General features: G+C 31.0%; 1 protein-coding gene across 3 annotated transcripts in view; it reads right to left on the reverse strand.

Annotated features, from left to right (window-relative positions):
• Window positions 1-211: 211 nt before the first annotated feature.
• LOC149080105 (phosphatidylinositol 4-phosphate 5-kinase type-1 alpha-like) overlaps window positions 212-20,227 on the reverse strand; it is a 93,086-nt gene continuing 73,070 nt past the window's right edge. For 2 of the 3 annotated variants that reach the window (XM_089239104.1, XM_089239107.1), the window contains one exon: window positions 212-18,583. In XM_089239104.1, the coding sequence (XP_089095230.1) occupies window positions 18,569-18,583 (15 nt within the window). In that variant the 3' untranslated portion in view covers window positions 212-18,568. The remainder of the gene's footprint in view (window positions 18,584-20,227) is intronic. The other variant, XM_089239106.1, reaches the window with a different exon arrangement.

A 20,227-nucleotide genomic window follows, 5' to 3' on the forward strand; every position in this document is an offset into this window, starting at 1 on the left:
AGCTACTATTAATTGATTTTATCCGAGACGATATTGTCATATTGCATGTAGAAAAGGGAATGTAATAAGCATGTAAACAGGCTCACGAAGGTGAAAAACAAATTATAGGGGAGGAAACATTGTTCTCAACCAATCAGTTTAACGCAGTAACTACACCTTTCAAAAAAAACTCAAGGATAATTTTACTTTCAGTAAAGTAAACACCAGAAAAGACACAGTTAACAGAGTTTTATTTGCTACAAACAAAACAATATAATTATTATCACAGAGAATGTGTGTTACTTTTAAATACATATATTAAAGATTAATTTTACAATACTGCTCTTTTATGCAATTTGCATTCTTCTTCAAAAACATGTGAACATCATACATACTGAACTAAATAAACGCTAAAATTACAAAAATATAAAGCCTATAAATGTTATGTTTCTACACAACCATTTTAAAAATATACAATTATTTACAAAGTATGGTGAGATTTAAAAACGAAACATCACAAATGAATTAAAAAGTGTAAGTTAGTGTTTTACTTTCACTTTCTAGAGTGAAACAAGTAATATAGATATACATAGTTAATGCACCCTACAGATTCCTCCTTTTCAATGCAACTAAGCAACTTGAAAACTTTTTCGAACGAAATGAAAAGGAATGAAAAAAAATCACAATATATTGAAATTAATTCACTTTCATTTCATTAGTAAAATAAATAAGCAGAATTTGATACACTCTTTACACCTAGAATTTAAATACACAATTTTTGGGAACAATATTTACTTTTTTTGGGTACAAATATTATTCATTGATTACATTCAATAATCGTTATGGATTCCATTCTGAAAGACAGATATGAAAGAATGTAAGTACATCTAAAAACATCTTATTGTTAGTGTGAAATAGCCAGAGCTTACTTAGCATAAAGTACAGTTAAAGCACAAACAGTATACATAATAAATAGTTGGCTCTCATTTCTTTTACATATTCTTCACACAGCAATTCAAAATAGTATACCAATTTACATCTAAGACATTCATAAATAAAAAATTGAAGTATCACATGAAAAAAATTTGACTATATACATTATTAAAACAAATTAAATCTCAAAAGGCAAGCATAAAATCACACAGCTCGATGAAATCTAAGAAATATTTAAAAAAACAAAACAATACACGAGTGATCGAGAAAAAAAAATTATGCATTTGCATGTTTCCTACACATACTGAACACAGCATGAACTTGACACATACATTTGTATATGAGTGGTCGTTCGTAAAAAATAGGCATTTTTATAAATTACAATGCTCATATGGTAGACTTTTTTACAATTTGAATATGTTATCAAAGTCTATGAGTAAATATCATTTGTTTTACTTTACATGAATAATAAAAGAATGTGTTTAAAACATAAAAAAAACACATCTTATGCCTGAAAATTCATTATGAGAAAAAAATTGGATGAGAAATAAAGTTAATTGGCATCGATCTTGACATCCAACCCTCTTTTAACAGAGCAAACAGAAATGTTGAGTTTGAAAACTTTAAAAAGGATATATGATGTCAGATGCTTTATATGTAGAATGCAATCAGTTCTTTTGATAAATTTATCAGTCAAGTACAGGGTTAGTGCATAAATAAATGACACTATTTTAAAAATTCACTTTTACAAACTATTACACATATAGTATAAACTGTAATACATGAAAATAAAATAAAACTTTTTCCCAGTTAGAAATGTTCATTGTGTGAACCGCTCATAACACGACAAACATCTAACTGTAATCAAGTTCATTCCACACATTTTACAGTTTTAAACAGTTAGTGGTTTAAAAAATGGTTCAAACTGCAACACTGATGCATTTTCTAAGTCCATTGAGTGTTTTCTGCAATTGTTTATAAATCACTAATGCTGAAAACACTCAATGGAAAAATGCATTAGCGCTGCATTTTGAACGATTTTTTAAACCATTGACTGTAAAATTTGTGGAATACACTTGAGTACAGATTAGGTGTTTGTCCTGTTACAAAAGGTTCACACATCAAACATTTAAATGAATAGCATTTTTAACAGTCCAAGCTAGTCTAGAAAAAAAATGTTTTTCTTTATTTTTATATATCACTGATTATATTATGTGTGATAGTTTTGAAAATACAAGTTTTTAAAAAATTGTGTCATTCATTTATGCTAACTCTGTATACAAAATACATTGCATGCATAATCGTAATGTCAAAATTTAGGATACAGTGGGACTTCCATTTTGATCATTTTACAAATAACTATTGTAGTAACCAAATTAGTTTAACCATAAAAATGTGTTAACACATTGTAGACCAATTTTTTAAGGAAAAGCTCACTCATCACACCAGCTGCATATGAGTATAAAAACATGAGTTGACCAGTGAACAATGTGTTCAGAAAATGAAAAGATTTTGCATATTATGTGAAAGGAACATAGCATTTGAATAAAAAGAGTTCTATATTTTTTGCTCTATAACAAATAATATATGTTTAAGTCTCTCCATATCACAGGTTTGTAACGTCAAACAAAGAAATGTATTTATATTAAAAAATAGAAACATTGAGCTTCCACATATTTGAACAATATACTTTATACTGACAAGAAGAAAACACAGAAAAAAAACAATGGACAAGGTTTTTTAGACAATTTTCAGTTTTTTTAGCTCTTCATCAACTTCTGCTGTTACCTGTGCTCATCAAATTTCTCTTTATCAATATTTTGGACGTTTTTTCTGGCAATGACTTATCAGGCATAACAATTATTGATCTATGAAATTGTTAAATTCATTAATATACATTTTTTTCCCTTCATTATCTCAATTTATTAAGAATACCTGGCAGCACTGAGTATATCTGGGACAATAAGAAGTACTAACTATACAAACCATGGCAAAATAAAATTTATACATATTTGGATCAAAGCATTTGTGAAACCATGTTTATTATTTATAATATATGTTATATTATGTATAACTCTGTGTGCACACAAAAAAACAGCTTTATGAATTGGTTAGATCAATGGCTCCCAACGGTGTGCTGTAAGATTGGCCAAGGATGCCCAAGGCATTTGGGGAAAAAATTATATTAAATTAAATATATAGTAGTGATTAGAACAATAATGCCAAACTGTGTGTCAGGACAATTTAGGTTGCCACTAAAATGCCTTGAGATCAGGCAAGGCTGTCCCATGATATTTGAAATCTTATCTTATACCAAAGAGTGTGACAATCCTAAACATTTTAAAATTCTAGGGTTATGTAGTTCCAATTTATTTTCCACATAGCTTCATGTTCTTCCCCCATTTTTGCTGGCTCCAAGCTAACAGACTTAATTGCCACAGTTTGAAACTCAAGAAGATGAGAAAATTGTGATACTTCACTGCTTCCACAGCTAGTGTTTACACAAAACTATAGAGTGATTACTTAATTCCTCTTAGTGCATTTTACTTGATCCTAGAGGCATATTTCCAATTAGAAAAATTATCCAAATAACATGTGAAACTCAGATAAGTCATTCATGTTGCAACGGGTTGTATAGTTATTAAAATAAAAAAAAATTAACTTTTCATACGGACACCTTGTCCTCAAAAATCCAATTAGAATGTTGATGCCTTCTTTCCTCAGGCCAACAAAAAATGTTTCTAAGTGCAATATTCACTGAGATATTACAATTTAAAAATCAGAGGAAAGTTGGGAAAGACAGCATAAATAAGGGTAAAAAGAAATTGTCTCCATTAGTTTTTGCTGTTCCTTCACAACTTTCCTCCGATTTTGGGGATCAAATATCTCAGTAAATATTGCACTTAGAAAAGGGGAAGGTTTTTTTATTGCCCTCAGGAAAGACAGGGCAATAACTCCCTAATTGTGCTTTTCAGGGCAGGGTGTCCATATAAAAAGTTAATTTTTATATTTTAATAACTATGTAACCCCTTGCAACATGAATGGCTTATCCGAGTTCTATACATTATTTGGATAATTTTTCTGATTGGAAGTATGCCTCTAGGATCAACAGTTCACCAGTAAAATATGACAAGGGGAAGTAATCACCCTGTGTATGTATGACAATGCAAATCTTATGTACAACAGTGAAAGTGTTGATTACAAAATTACAACTATTTTTTGTTGATTATTAGGGGGATGCCCCCTGAACATTGTAACTTCCCTTTATTGTTGGCAATAATTAGCACATTTCTTGAACTTTTTAGAGTTTCTTGCTCACTTAGATGTTGTTCATTTCTTTGTTAATTTAGGTGCTCATCATAGATCTTACAAAATGGCACTCAAAGAAAGATATTGAATGATCATGAACAATCCCCTCGCGACAAAAACTAAGGAGTGCAAATAAGCACACATAATCAAATCTTTTAATATTAAAGCATAATAAAATGATTCAAAGAAAGTAATGAACTATTTATTAATAATTTATATATTATAACTATATGGGGTGAATAGGTTACAAGGCATATGGCATTGCACTGGCTGGCAAAGCATTGATCCTAGAGGCATACTTCCAATTAGAAAAAGTATTCAAATAACGTGTAGTACTCAGATATGTCATTCATGTTGCAAGGGGTGGTATAGTTAATAAAATAAAGAAATTAACTTCATACCATCCCCTTCTGCCCAAAAACCCAACTAGACAGTTGTTGCCCTATCTCTCTTGATGTCAACTAAAAAATTCCACATTTCTAAGTGCAATATTCACTGAGATATTTGAATTTGAAAAACGGAGGAAAGTTGGATAATGTTAAATGTGGGTGAAACGGTTTTCCCACATTTAATATTTTCTCCCAACTTTCCTAAATTTTCAAAGTCGAATATCTCAGCAAATATTACACTTATAAATGTGGAGTTTTTTAGTTGGCATCAGGAGAGACAGGGCAACAACTTTCTAGTTGGGTATTTGGGCACACAGGAATGATATAAAAAGTTAATTTTTTTTATTTCATTAAATATACAACCCCTTGCAACATGAATGACATATCTGAATACTACATGTTATTTGGACATTTTTTCTAATTGGAAATATACCTCTAGGACCAACAGTTTGCCAGTAAAATGCCAAACGCCCTGTTATCTATGCACCTTGTATATTATACATAAACAATTTGAGCTACAAAAATAGATAACTTATGGAAATGTTAAAAAAGTTACACATTGAAAAAAATGGGTTGTATAAAACAATACATTTATATATTTATATTATATGACCTCGTTAAAAAAAATACACACTGACATTCGCACCTACAAAATTCTAGTGCAGGACCTATTCTAATTTTAAATCAAAGTTTTCAAAGAAGCAATTCATATATACTTAAAAAACTTCTTTAAAATTCATTGAGGTGTCACTTCTATAGCCTGTTTCATAATGGTACACAAACTGAGTCTCTTCTGTTACTGATATACATAACAAATTATAGGTCTCAAAAACAGGAATGCCATTTTTTGAGCAAAAGGCTCACAACACAAATACAATGATAAAGCAATGCTTATTGAAAAATCACATGAACACTGAACAATACAAGTACAGGATTTTACATAACTCTGTACAAGGAATTCATATTTAATTATTGTTGAATTACACGGTTTCTATCACACACATTGATTTATTATACAAACTAACACCAGGATTCTTAGATATAAGTGTTTGAAGCAGAAATCAAATTTTATATCTTAGAAAAAGCAAAAATTAAATGTTTATTTTCATGCTTCAGTTGTTAATACATCAATTTTCTCATGAAAAAAAGAGTTGATGGATCGACTTTTTCACTAAAAAGTATTTTCTTTATTCATCAATCAGCCTAATAATGATTGTGACAACAAGTGTGTTTCAACATCAATTAATGAGAAACAGCACACACAAATATATTAGCTAAATAAGCATAACACACTTATATATTGCATGTCAAGTTTAAAAGACAATTGAAGGCTGAAGTCAAAGTTGACTAAATGTGTAGACAATGAATATTGTTGCTCTTAATAAAATTGATAAAATCTCTAAAAACCATGTCAGCATGGTTGTTCAATTATCTATACTCCCATATTTAATGACATTCTTGAACTTTCACAAAATTGCTTGTGTGTGCATAAGTATATACAGATATTCCATTAAAAAATGTGATATTATTTTGAACCAGGCATTAGTTCTGACATTAAAGAAAAAAATATTTAAATAAACATAAAATAAATAATTCAGAGTAAATCATTTTCAGTTAAATTATATAAAAACTAACTTCATTATTTCCACACACAATGGTAGTTGGTAAAAAAATATTGTTTAAACTGAAAGGAAAAAGTAATTTTTTCACAATAAAAAATTGCTTGTTAATATTGAAATATATAATAATGCACAAATTCTAATATAAAATGCTTTATTGTAATCTCATTGTTATATATATAAATATATATATGAAATGTATATATTTTTTCCCATGAAAAGTTTGTGTATCAGTTTTTGATTTTTTTCATGATCATAACCCCAGTTTTGGCAGCCATTTCCCTCTTGGGTAATGTTATTTTTGAGAATGTAACTGTTATTTAATGAAATAAATTGAAATTTGAAATATAGTCTTGAAAAAAAATAAAGATAACAATTAATTAGAAACTGATGGAAATGTTATCAGTTCTTGGATAAGCAAACAACATATCAAATTTCAAGCTAAAAATGCTACAAATGAACAAGAGATTAAATTTCAGGAATTTCTGTAAGCTCTGAAAGTCTAAATTTTTTTTTTTGACTGAAATATTTTAGGAACAAAATACATATATCAGAAATCCTCATAAAAAAATAATCCATATGCCATACTCCCCCTTGTTAATAAGATAAGAATTTCTAATGTAAAAACTTAAGATTCCTTACACATTTAAAATGCAGGCAGCTTGTGTGTAATGCCAGTATTAATAATTATATTAGTGTCATAATCCTAAGAAAAACAGCAAGATATGAAAAGTGATTAACTTAAGAAAACATGACCAATCATTCAAGTAGATGCATGAATAATAACACCCATCCATGTGCAGTCATAATTTGATACTTTATTTCCGAACTCTTAACACTCTATATTCATCGCATTATCAGGAAAGTTTTGGTACTCGCCTGCTTGCTTGAACTCATCATCTCACCACCACAACAAAAGCAGTGGGACCCTACAATTTTATGGAAACTTGAAATCTTTTTTACAATGCCCAACAAATTGTCATCTATTTGGTTTGGTGCATTTTAAGCATTTAATAATGGATCCTAAAATGACTGAAAATAAAAGCAAAAAAAAAAAATAGCGATAAGGCAAAAAGATGATAGAAGCCTCAATGGAAGTAAAAAAGAAATTTGTACCTAAATATGAAAATGATATGGGTCAGTTTGAAATTGCTGCCATAAACAAAGTTCTGAAAACTAGTAATATTTGTTATTGGTGAAAACTGAAATGAAGGTAGTAACCAGGGACTATTATATCCTTCCATTATTTATAACATGAAAGATTTGTTAGGTACTTGGTACAAATTACTAATGAGTACCAAGGTTTTATTGAATTAAACATTCTTATACCCGCCCCCAGGAAGACACTCATTTCGGATCAAATACGAAGTGCAATATACTTTAAAATAGAAAAAACACCCTGTGGGCACCTACCAACATCTATCAAACATTCATTTAAAATTAATTTTGACGGACATACTTTTACTTACTATTGAGACACTATTGATAAATAAAGTTTCACGAAATCACAAATGTGTACCATTCAGATCAGGAAAACTCTAATCCATAGTTTCCCAAACATTTTAGTCATCACCCACTTTCTTCAGAAATTTCTTTCCTTTATCGCCTTGATTCAAACGAACCCATAGGCTCCTATGATATACTCATAGCTTCCATTGCCCGCTGGGGGGGGGGGGGGATATTGCCCACTTTGGGAAGCACTGCTCTAATCTATTCATTTTTATACGGGCATATGAATCCAGTTTTCTCAATAGTTTGTGTCACGAAATTGTGAAATTATATATATGCAACAAGGGTATCCACTCTTTTTTTCATCCAGTAGCTATTTCCACAACCATTAGTTTTGGGGAGATCTCGCAATTGAAAAAAATGTTTCAAATCACAGCATTCCAAAAGCCTTTCAAGTCAAAGAAGTATTGTTAAAAAATTGTGAAATTTAACTTTTTTTCATACAGTTTCTGAGTCACATAATTCATAATTTATGAAACATTCTTCAGGGATTTTTAAAAATACAGGTAGACAAAGTTGAACACAAGTAATTTTTAAAATACTGTGATATCATAGTACTCCACAAACTTGATACATTTTGGCAGAAAAAATGTTCTGCACTTGCAGTATGATCAGAATTTGCATACCTCATTTTAACCCCACAAAACAAACTGCCTCTGAAAGTTTTTTAGTTACAAACAATGCTTCTTCGTACTTCTCTGGACTCGATCATTAACTGTAGGACTTTGTTATAAATCTTCATTATTTAAGTACCTATCCAGCTCTTGCTTCTTTAACACATTATTTTAGATCAAACCAATGGTAAGTAAGTCACATTTTCTACTCTAAAACATTTTTCACAAGCTTTATCATGCTGAAATGTAGACTTGATTAATCAAACAATGTCAATCAACACGTTTAGGAACATTTTAAAATCACACAAGAACAAGTCAGTTTTGATATATTTTTAGTGAAGATTCTTAAATCTACGTTTTTAGCCTTTTGCTACCATTTATCAGGTTATGAGATACAAGACTTTGTTCCATTAAAGTGAAGTTGACTCTTCAATAGGTGCCAGTATTTCTCAAATAACATCAGCATTTTAAGTGATTATTGTGTATTATGTTTAAAGTCCAGATAAAATGTTCCAGCTCAGATACTGCAGCATAAAATATTATAAAGTATTTAAAAAAATTGAATATCTTTTGTTTTCATTTCTAACTACTTGTTGATTCATTAGTAGTTTTTATGTCAGAAATACATCATGTTACTTAATTCATTTTTTGACCATGCTTGCTGAAAGGTTAAAATTTTATGTACCTGATCACTGCTTTCAATATCTGTATGATTAATTTTTTTTTTCATCAAAAAAACATTAAATTTTGAGGAATTTTAAGCATTTTTAGCTTTTCTAGCACGAAAACTTTGTTCAGTACTTATCAATTTCAGCACTATGTTCCAAAATGAATCAACAAGTACCAAGAAATTATTGTATAATGGTATAATCATTAAACCACATTTTAAATAGCAACAAAACTAATATAACTCAACTTCACACAAATAAGTGATCACACTTTTTGATAGTTTTTCGATGTACTTTAAAACTTGTTACTATGACATGGGTAAACATATTACATATTTTAGTCATACAAACTTTGTGATTTATAATGGCTCTAAAAGTTTGAGAGAAAGGCCATCAAGATGATGAAATCATTAGAAATACAATTAAAAAATCTTGGCAAAAATGTTATGCATGATAAAAGTTTTAGAATTGTCTTTTGTTATTTATTGTAAATACATAATGTGAAATGTAAAGAGACTATAGAATGATAATCAATAGTAATCCTAAAAGTACAAATGCAAGAATGATACTTTTGGCACAAATAACACCTCATGGCACTCATGTAAACTATAGCCGAAAAAAAGGTATACACAATTCCGGCACCAAATATGTTGAAGACTTATGGCAGTGTCAAAAGCATTTCCAAATCAATGTTTAGTTTTTGAATACATAAAATAGGAAACAGTTTCTCAAAATACCATTAAACATGCACTAGCACCTTCACTTGAGCAAGAAATTTTATCAGTTATGAGAGAAAAAATTCTCTTCCGATTAAAATAGTGTATAAATACTATGGAAACCAAACAGTGGGGCACACAGTAACAGAAATAAGGTTCATAATATATGGAAAAATTGCAAAATCCATAAAGATTTATCATCAGAGCAGTAGCACATCTGCTGAAAGTGTAGCAATTTCATCTGTTTTTAAAAGAAGCTGACAAAAAAAAACACATAATGCACACCATACATACTATCAGAGTACAATACCACTACCATATCTAAAAGAAATATTCTTGAAATTTACTACAATAAAAAAAACAGAATTGATAGAATGGTTTCATGTTTTAAATCCCAAAATGTGGTGATGCTTAAGGTGCCGTAAAAAAGAAACAACGAAACTTCTTTCACCTTTCTTTCTACCACAATGGTAGAAATTTATCATTGACCAATTTAAAACTAATGTTGAACAGGATCATACTGAAGTCTGAAAAACATCGTTCCTCTGAGACTTTTCAAAATATTTCATTTCATTTTTTTCAGTGAAGTTAATTTATACTTTGTATACAAAGTTTTCTAGGATGGACCGAATAGGTCTCTAAGAGCTGCACAGTGCATGTTTTTATCTTCATTGTACTTACTTTTCTTTTTTATATTGTATGTGATTGTGTATGTTGTTCATACAAATGAAAAAATAAAAGTGTTAATAGCCCAATTAAAAAAAACCCTGTTGGGCCAAACTCAGCCAAATTTGGTGATTATTATTCAGACACTGCAGGAATTTATTTTAAAAATAAAAAATATATATAGATGAACTTTCATTACCAGGAACCAAAATGGTGCTATGAGCTTCATGCTTGGAGTGAAACAGGAATAAAAGTACAGAAAATTTGTGTTAAGAAATTTTACATTGGCATAACATGTTCATTTTCAGAACAACATTTTCTATTGCAAGAGTGTTATCCGGAAAAATTATTTTGAATTTAAAATTTCACTCCTCCCAAAAATTTTATTTATATACATAGGGGTATTTTTTTTAATGAAAAACAGAAATAACTATTCAAATGCTTAAAATTTCTAAAGGAGTATTTTCACTCCTCAACAAAATTTGAAAGAGTAAAATTGAATTTTGATGCACGATTCACGCATCTAGATGCGTATTGGTGAACACTGGTTACAACCAATTTGTCTGATGTGTAATATTATTTGGTCTTTCTAATGGAAAAGATCATCCACATTGCAGTTTTAACAGAGCATTTTAAATTACCACCCCCCCCCCCACCACAATAAAATAAAAAAAATTGCGAGGAGTCCAATCATGCAATCGGGATGGCCACATTTTGGGAAAAGCTTGACTGATTATTTTAATGCCACAAGACTTCCTGTATACATAATCAAATATTAGGGGGTGTTTCATCCTGCATAAATATGTTGGATTCACAACATCCACACCACTGAAGCTGCAGATGAATAGTATACATGTATATACTATTTATCTATAACAGATGTTACTATAAACAGATATATAGTAATAAGTATGATGAACAGGGCCCGGATGTTGATGACATTTGAATTGTTTGGCCTTTTTTCATTCTAAGGGCATTTTTTCATGTTTTGGTATTTTAAGGGTATTTTTCACTTTTATAAAAAAATTTCAGAGTACAAAAGATGAAAGAAATTAAATATATGTGTGTGCCAATTACATTGAGTAATATTATCAAAAATCTCATTTATAAAACGTTTGAATCAAACTGCTTTTTAAGCAAACTACAACTTCGGTGGTGATAAAGGAATTCAATTCAAACAAAAAGCAAAGTACAGCATCACAAAAAAATATCTTTGTTCAAAAAAAACCAGACAGAAAAGAGCATGTTTATAATTTGGCTGCAGCCACAGAGTAAAAAATACAACAGATTGCATTGGTATATGAACTTCAAAAGTCTTTGGCCGAAGATAAGAAGTCAGTTGAGCAGTTCATCGGCAACAGAAAGCAAAGGAAAAGAATTTTTGGATTATATTAATGCATTGAAAGGAAATTAAAAACATAGCCCACTACATGGAAAGGGCTCTCATATGATAGGTGTCTCTTGAGCAGCAACATATTTTTTTCCTAGAGATAAATTAGAGCACAAGATAACTTAAAAATTTTCTCAAGCTTTTGAACTGAAGCTTATATGCTGAACGAGAATTGCTGAATTTTGAATAATGCCCAAAAGCACCCATCTAAATTTTGTCTCTCACAAAAACTAGTTAAAGAATTTAAGGGAGGATGTTTTTTCTACTGGATTGGATCATTTTGTTTTGCAAAGTGTGTGAAACTAAAGTTGCAGTTTAAATGAAATTTACTGTTGCACAGCCCATTGGAAAGAATAAGCATAAAAATGGAATTAAGCAATCAATAAATAAGTCTCATCTCAACTCCTCTTTAAACAGTGTAAGCAGTCTACATCATCCTCTTCAAAGAAGATATCCTTCCTCAAGGAAATGTGTGACACGTTAATATCAGCTAGCATACCCTTTGAAAAGCTGAACAATTCAAAGTTTAGGGGCTTTTTGGAGAAATACACTGGACACAGTGCTGTCTTAACTCATGGCCCAGGGGCCACAAGAGAAGAGGGGCCTTACAAAAATGAGATCCGGTTGAAATTTTCTAGGATTTACCAGGTAGGGCCTCCGGAAAACCACTTGGCCCAGGGGCCCATGATACTCTTGAGACATCCCTGGCCGGACATTGTATACCTGATGAATCAATGCTGCGAAAAAATTCTGTGCGTGATTGTTTTATTGAAATGGACAAGGTAAGATCTACAATAGCAGGCAAAAAATTTTTAGGTGAAACAAATGATGCTGAAGTCCCATTTGTCGCTAATGTCATCATAGGAATTCTTGAAGCAGAACATCCAGGAAAAAGTTTTCTATTAAATTCTGAGATTGTAGAGAAAGTCAATCATTCCACTATCTGTCAACTTTTTGAAAAAAGCATGAATGTTTTGTGGCCAAATGGTGTAAAGCACAATAATATTTTACTTTTCTTGACCGATGCTACTCCATATATGATAAAAGCACGGCAAGTGATCAGAAGCTTCTATCCAAAAGCTATACATGTAACTTGCCTTGTTCATGCAATGCATAGCATTTGCAAAGGAATTCAATCATGCTATTCAAACATTGACCATCTTTCCAATATAAAAAGGTTTTTGTGAAATATTATTGCATAGAAGCTTTTAAAGAAAATGCTCCTACATTAGCTCTGCCTCCAAAGCCCATTATTACGCGATGGGGAACATGGCTGAATGCTTGCATATTCTACAGTAAATGGTCAAATCCATACTGTATGAATTTCATAAGGAAGTGCTGCATGTATTGAAATTTCACAAACTGGGCTAGGAAATATTGTAAGACAGTTGGAGTACATAAAGATAGAATTTCAGTATTTTTGTTTCCACTATCTAGTAGTGCTTAGGTGTGCCAAAGGCAGGGTAGGCAAATATGTTATAGCAAAATTTTACAAAGTGATTAAAAAAAAACAGTGGACTTAAAACCCTCAGAAAAATTTCTGCTGTCTTGAAGGGAAAGACCAAAAATTTTGAGATTGAAGAGGAACTAACTCAGGGAATCAGTTTTTTTTAATGTGCCCCTATAAAATCTAAACTTTTAAAAAGGTGAGAAGTTCAAATAGACGTATTATTTTCTATTCATTAAGTTAATAAATACATTTTCGCAGTACATATTTTTATATTTCCGCTTTCAGATTACATACCTCATTCAAAAATTACAATTTTTTATCAGGAAAATTTCATTGGTAATTTTTGATGGAATGTAATGTTTAGAGGGGTGGGGGAGAAAAGAAAAATCTGATTTTGTTTTGATCATTTTTGTTGCACCATGGTCATTTTCTATACACAAGGGCTAATTACACTACTTTACCGCACACCAACTCTGGTCATACATCGCCATACTGCAATTTCCAACCAATGGAGTTGGGTGGGAAATAAAGGCTCCATCTATTGGTGGTCGCCCCAAACTCGGTAGGTAAAGAACTTGTTTCTGATGTTTTATGAGTGGATTCGAACCCATGGACCTTGATGGTAACCTCCATAGTGGAAGACGAGCATCTTACCACTGTGGCACTCAGGTGGGCTAATTAGACTGGGACCTACAGTTTATTGCCGATTCCGAACAACAGCTTTCTTTATACTCATTGAGTGCTAATCCGTTGATGTGGGACACCCTGAGGAAGCAATCTTTTTCTGTGGTCATGCAACTGGTTCATTTGTACCCCTGCATAAGGAAAGTTTCTAACAAGGACAAACTGGGTATCAAACTTGCAACATCTCAAAACATCCTTTGGTATGTCAGGCAAGTATCTTATTGACCAGTGATACTGTGCCCATCTGATTTTGTTCTTCTTGAAACATTTTCCTCTTAGACTTTGGGGCATAACTGGTTTTTAAGAACTTTGTATTGTTATTCTGATTCACGAGTTTTATGGCATTTTTCGAGTTTTCAAGACTTTTTTATGGTTATTTTTAAGGATGGAATTTTTTAGGTCAATAACATCCGGGCCTGGATGATGAATATGGTACGTAACATAAAGCCACACCAAACTCTTACTTTCGGAGAGGGTGAAAAGTAAAATGTTTTTTTGAGATTTTCAAAAACTAAAATGTATCAATTGTGTTTTTTGACTGTTCTGTTAAGATAAAAAATTTATCCATTTCATTATCAGATAGCTTGTGAGTTTTGGTGGTGAAAATTCTAACTTTTCCTTAAAAAAATCAAAAATCAATCTTCCATACTCTAAATAATATTTACATATACATACAAATATATAAAAATGCAGGGTGGTCATAAAATAACTTCCCTAACAAATGAACTCAGAGTGTTTGTGTTCAATGGGCCCCCTCCACAGAATATATAATAATGTGAAAACAATAAGTTAATTGTGTCCTCATCCAAACTCGGAAGCCTGCAGCATTATTCGAATGAGCAATAACACGTGTCTGATGCTATAAGAGGGAAGTTCTTCAGCATAACACATGTGTATGATTTCAAAATGCAAAGCTCGAAGGAAATAATCGTACAACAGAAAATAATCAAAATATCAATTTGTGGAAAATCCCTCATCAAGCTACTTTCAGGAAGTAGCTTGAATACAGCTCACTGCATCGCATATATCTTTGTTTTTTATGATATTCAACTGCAATTTTCACAGAAGTTGCTCTATATAGTTGGCAACCAAATTATAAAAAAATTAATATTTTATGCGCATGCATACTTAAAAAGTATTTTCTTTAAACACTTATATCAAATGGTTCTATTTAAAATTTCAGTATATTATGTAATTTTTATGTTGACAAATTCTTTGTAAGCTTCATGAAATTCACATGCAAACTTCACTTGTTATAAGCAAAAAGCATGCAATGAAAATTAGAATGTTTAAAAAAAAACATTCATATCTTTGTGAAAATATATGTAATTTTTACGAAAATACATATAAACATTTAAAATATCAGGTAAAATATATTTTGTGAAAGTTATATTATTTGCAGCTTTTTCTGATACAGGATTGATAAAAAACTTTTTTTTTATTTAATTTCTTGTCTGTCTTCTAAACACACTCGTCACTAAATTTTCACTGGAAATTGTCAATACAAGCATAAAGGTTTACATGTCCAAAATTTCAGAACAATTCATCAAGTATTTTTCTAGGAATTTGAAAAATTCTCTGAACTTCTTCTCTCTCCAAAGTGCCCTATGACTTATGGCTAGAGCTCAGAAGTTTAGGCACTAAAAATGGTCAAAATAGGGAGGCCAAAAGGCACCAAAAATGCATAAAAATAGGTACTAAAAAATTGTTTATAATTTAAAGAAAAAAGGAAAAATAACTAAAACTAAGGTATTAAGGGTCTAAAAACTAGCTGAAAAATTAATTACGTTTGATCCCTATACTGCTTTAATTATGGTTTATAATAACTGCATTATTATGCAAGTTAGACTAATTTGAAGATCAAAATAAAATGTCAGTAGACCCTAATTATTAAGTCAATTCCCGGACCACAATTACCAGACGTAGAGCCCATAGAGAAAATAGGGCTCCGAGTTATGAATAATTCTCATTTATTTGTTGTATTATTTGGAATGATCATAATCCTATGGTTGAAACATAGCTACTTTGTTTTAATGTAGTAAAAAAACTAGTTTTTTTTTGTATATTACCACATATGCGGGACTCCTTCAAGAGCAGGGCCCTGAGTGGTCACATCTGTCGCACACCCGTGAGCGCGACTGATAAATTTAATTGAGTACTAAATATGTAAAATAATAGCCGTGGTTGACTGCAGTGCATTTATGGTGTGAAAAACAAAATCAGCAGAACAACCTCTGCCTTGTGTGAGCCATGATGTCAATTGATGACCTCTTGGGATAGTTATTGGTCAGCTATAGATATACAATGCAGTCCAATGCCTAAGCAAGAAATGTTCAAGTGAAGCATGAGGCGAAACAAAAATTTTGAATTTTCCTTTGCTTTTCTAACATGGGCTGCATTCATCGAAAACAAAATCATTCACGTCTAACACCTTCTGGTCAAAGCAAAGTTTATGCATGGCAACACTAAGTTCTCTATCTCTCAGATCACTTATTCATGTTTAAATGGGGCTGGAAGAGGTGAGGCATTCTGATAATTATTACAGATTAGTACAGAGATAGGAAAATTTTAAAAAGAGCAATTCTTTTGTTCTCAATGCTCGAAATATTCAATTTTTATAGATTATGGCCTCTGAAATTCACTAATAAACTTAAAAAATATGTTAAAATAAGCATTTATGACAGAAAAACTTCAAAAAAGGCATTTTTACCATAAAAGTTTGAAAATAGACAAAAAAAGGCATTTATGGCATTTTGCAAGAACGAGCTCTACTTATGGCTACATAGCGTATATATGAGCTATGGCATATTTTTTTTTAACTGAATAAATTTTTTCATGTTTTCCATTATTATGGCATAGTCAAATAAAAAAAATTTAGTTCACTAAATACACAAGAGCTCTCTTACTTCCCTATAACTTCTTTTGAAATTGTGGTGGTTTTGAAACATAAATCCAGTTTTATGTTTCAAATTATTCACAGAAATATTTTGTAAATTGTGACCGTATTACAAATTTATAAAAAAAATTTCAACAGAGAAAGAAAGAGAACAAATTGATACAAATATAAATTAAACAAGTAAACAATTTAAAAAAGTGAAGTTACTGAATTTTCACTTGTTTGCTAAATTAAATCCACAGAATTGGGAAACGTGAGTATATCTTCATCTTTGCATAAATTTTGATCAATGATTATTGATGGTAATTGAATTTAACTGCAACTTCAGTTCTATTGTACAAGAAGCCCACCATGACATACAAGTGCAGACACACACTTTTAGGACAAAGAAATCTTGAAAATGAGTTGCAAATAAAAGAAACCTCAAAAACAAAGTTTGACGGAAATAAGCTTCAATGCAATGAAGAATGAATGATAAAAAAATGTTTTCATCACATTCACTCAAGATTTTTTTTTATTTCTACTTTTTTGCAACACACCATTCATATTTTCTAGAATAGGCCAGAACTGAAACTAATTTGATTTTGAATGACACATACGTTTACCCATTGCAGTTGCACTTGAGTAACCATAAAATAAGAAAAACCTCAATAAAAATATTGAGGATAAGCTTCAACATCATCATATATGATAAACATTAAATGAGCACACATCAGAAAATTTATTCCTCCTCAACTTTTTGGAGAAAAAAACCTTTCCTATAATATAGAAAACTGTTTTAATGTAATGTGTGACATTACATGTAAACATATATCACATCCAATTTTGAGAGAAACAAAGTTTTTATCTGGGGTCAATTACAGTACTGAAATTTTCTATAGTTTTCATTGATTTCCGAGACATCGATAAAGATTCTGTCACTTTGACAGCAGCCTTCAAAACCGATAAAGAAACATTAGACAATTCAGTAAAGGCACTATATTTCACACCTATAAGTGCTGCTTCTAACAATTTATCACAACAAATAGACACAACGGCTGATATTATAAATGGAAAACATTCATTAGTATTACACAAAAGCCATAAGAGGCAACACAGCTGTCTTGATTAGTCTTGCTCAGCAAGGAGATCCCACAGCACCAAGTTAAAGAGATGGCAAAGGTGAGAATAACACAGCAAGCACATACTATACAGATGACCAACAGCACTGCCTATGAGATATGCTGTCTATAGGTCATGCTAAAGGCGTGTCTGTAAGAAGAGAAAAGTGTATGGAAAAGTAAGAAGTACTTATCAGAATTAGGGAAAAAAAGTAAGAATGGTAAAATCCGGAATATATAGATTCAAGGTAGAGAATTAGTTTAAAAAAAATTCAAAGCAATGCTCACATATATATTAGCAAAACATTGACAAAATCTACTTGCATTAAAAATATATTACTATAGAATTTTTTTTAATGCCTAAAGAAATAAAAGCCAAAATACAAATGAGAATAAAATCAGGCAACACATGATTTGGAGATGATGTCACATGAACAAAAATGTTGATAGGGATATCACACTGAAAATTTGAAACAAAAAAAAACTTTCTCATGTAAAACTGCACAAAATAGGCACTTTTCCCATTTTTTAGCCTTTTTCTTGCATTTGTGGATTTCTTTTGATAGATCAAACATGAAAACTGAGTTTACTGTATTTGATCAAAACCGATATATTGAAAAATATACTTGGGGATGTCCTGTCATTGTCAACAGCAGTCCACCTGGAAGGTAAACAGCAAATTGAGTTGATGTCTATCGATAGGATTATTAAAAGCCCAATAAATGTAAATTAAATAAACTTATCAAGCTCTGGATACTCAGTTTAAACTTTCTTAAAAATTGTCATGCTCATAAAAAACTACAGTGGAACTTTTGTTTGCGAGTATCATTCATTCTGTAAACATGCTTATAATCCAAAAAACACTTGTATATCAAAGCAAACTTCCTCAAAGAAATAATGGAGACTTACATGTGAATTGTTCACCAACCTCATACAAGAAACTATATTTTAAAGATAAAATGCGGGTTGATTTATTTTCTGTTATTGTATTTTTACTTTTCTAGTATTGAAGGCTCCCGTATTTTCATGTTGATGCAAATCAGCAACAGGTTTCAGTTTGGAATCCCTGCTGGCATTAACATACACATCAAAAGGATGACAGTCTTTCATGGGCTTATGCTATGAATGAGCCCATGGGAATTCAAGAAGTCAAACAAGTGCCCTGAATCAAGTTTATTAATACAGTAAAACCTGTCTTCAACGGAATCACAAGTGACTGAGATTTTTTTTTCCGTTGAACACAGGTTTCCGTTTAATGCTGGTTCAATTGATATAATGTGTAAAACTATGTAATGATCTCGTATGTAAACTGAAATAAAACTAAAATAAATTACATACATAATTTAAATTAATGTAAATAATTTAGATATACATAAAATAAAGTAATGTACATTATTTACTCTATAATTACTAAGTATTCATAGGTTTTAACAGAATCTGTAAAAAAAGCTTCACCTCTGTTCATCTGAATTGACATTTACATTCTTTTTTACTTTTCTGAAATTTTCAATGAGGGTGTGTCATCTGTCATTTAAGGTTCAGTTTGTATATTGTTGTTTATGTCAGTCCTCAGCACTAGAGCCGTAACTAGGATTTTTTTGGGGGGGGGGACATGACTTTACTGACCCTGACCACTGTAAAATTCGATTTGCACCCTTAAATTTTTCTGCCAGGGCAATTATCCCCCCTCTAATTCTGGCCCTGCTCAGCACTGCAATCACAGAAAGCATACAATTTGTCTTGCACATCATTTAAAAACCCAACCCTTACACTGATTTCTCTCCTAGAAAAGCCTGCTTTTCCAAAAAAAATTGTTACAGTTTAAGAAAGTGACTGTACCAATACATGACTTTTTAAAACCATAGCATCAAGTACAGAAACAGTTTTTGCTAATTCTAAGGGTGGGTGAAGTAGAACTCGCATTGGCAAGCAAGATTTGCAAAAAAAAATTTGATGGAACTCTTAACATTTCGTATGATCCTTTGGTATATTGGTTTCAGAACAGTTATAGTGTGTGTGTGTAAAATTTTCCATTAAGAGAGTAGATATTTCCTTTCCATTTCAGTGTTAGATAGGTTCCATTTTATCCAGGTTTTTTTTATGTGTATTTTGGCATTGGAATCACAGGTTTTTTTTCCATTGAAGACAGGTTTTTGTTTAATACTGGTTCAGTTAAAAACAGGGGGGTTACTGTATAATATATTAGCTATATTTTTGAATTTGGCATTTACTAAAACAAAAGGAGTCCCTGAACTCATTAAGACAACCTTGCACAAAGTGAGTGAAAGAGAGTTGTCAGCATTTC

The sequence above is a fragment of the Pholcus phalangioides genome, unplaced genomic scaffold, assembly GCF_987345545.1.
Source record: "Pholcus phalangioides strain wild (caught in Gottingen) unplaced genomic scaffold, Ppha-v1.0 ptg000011l_1, whole genome shotgun sequence".
NCBI lineage: Eukaryota > Metazoa > Arthropoda > Arachnida > Araneae > Pholcidae > Pholcus > Pholcus phalangioides.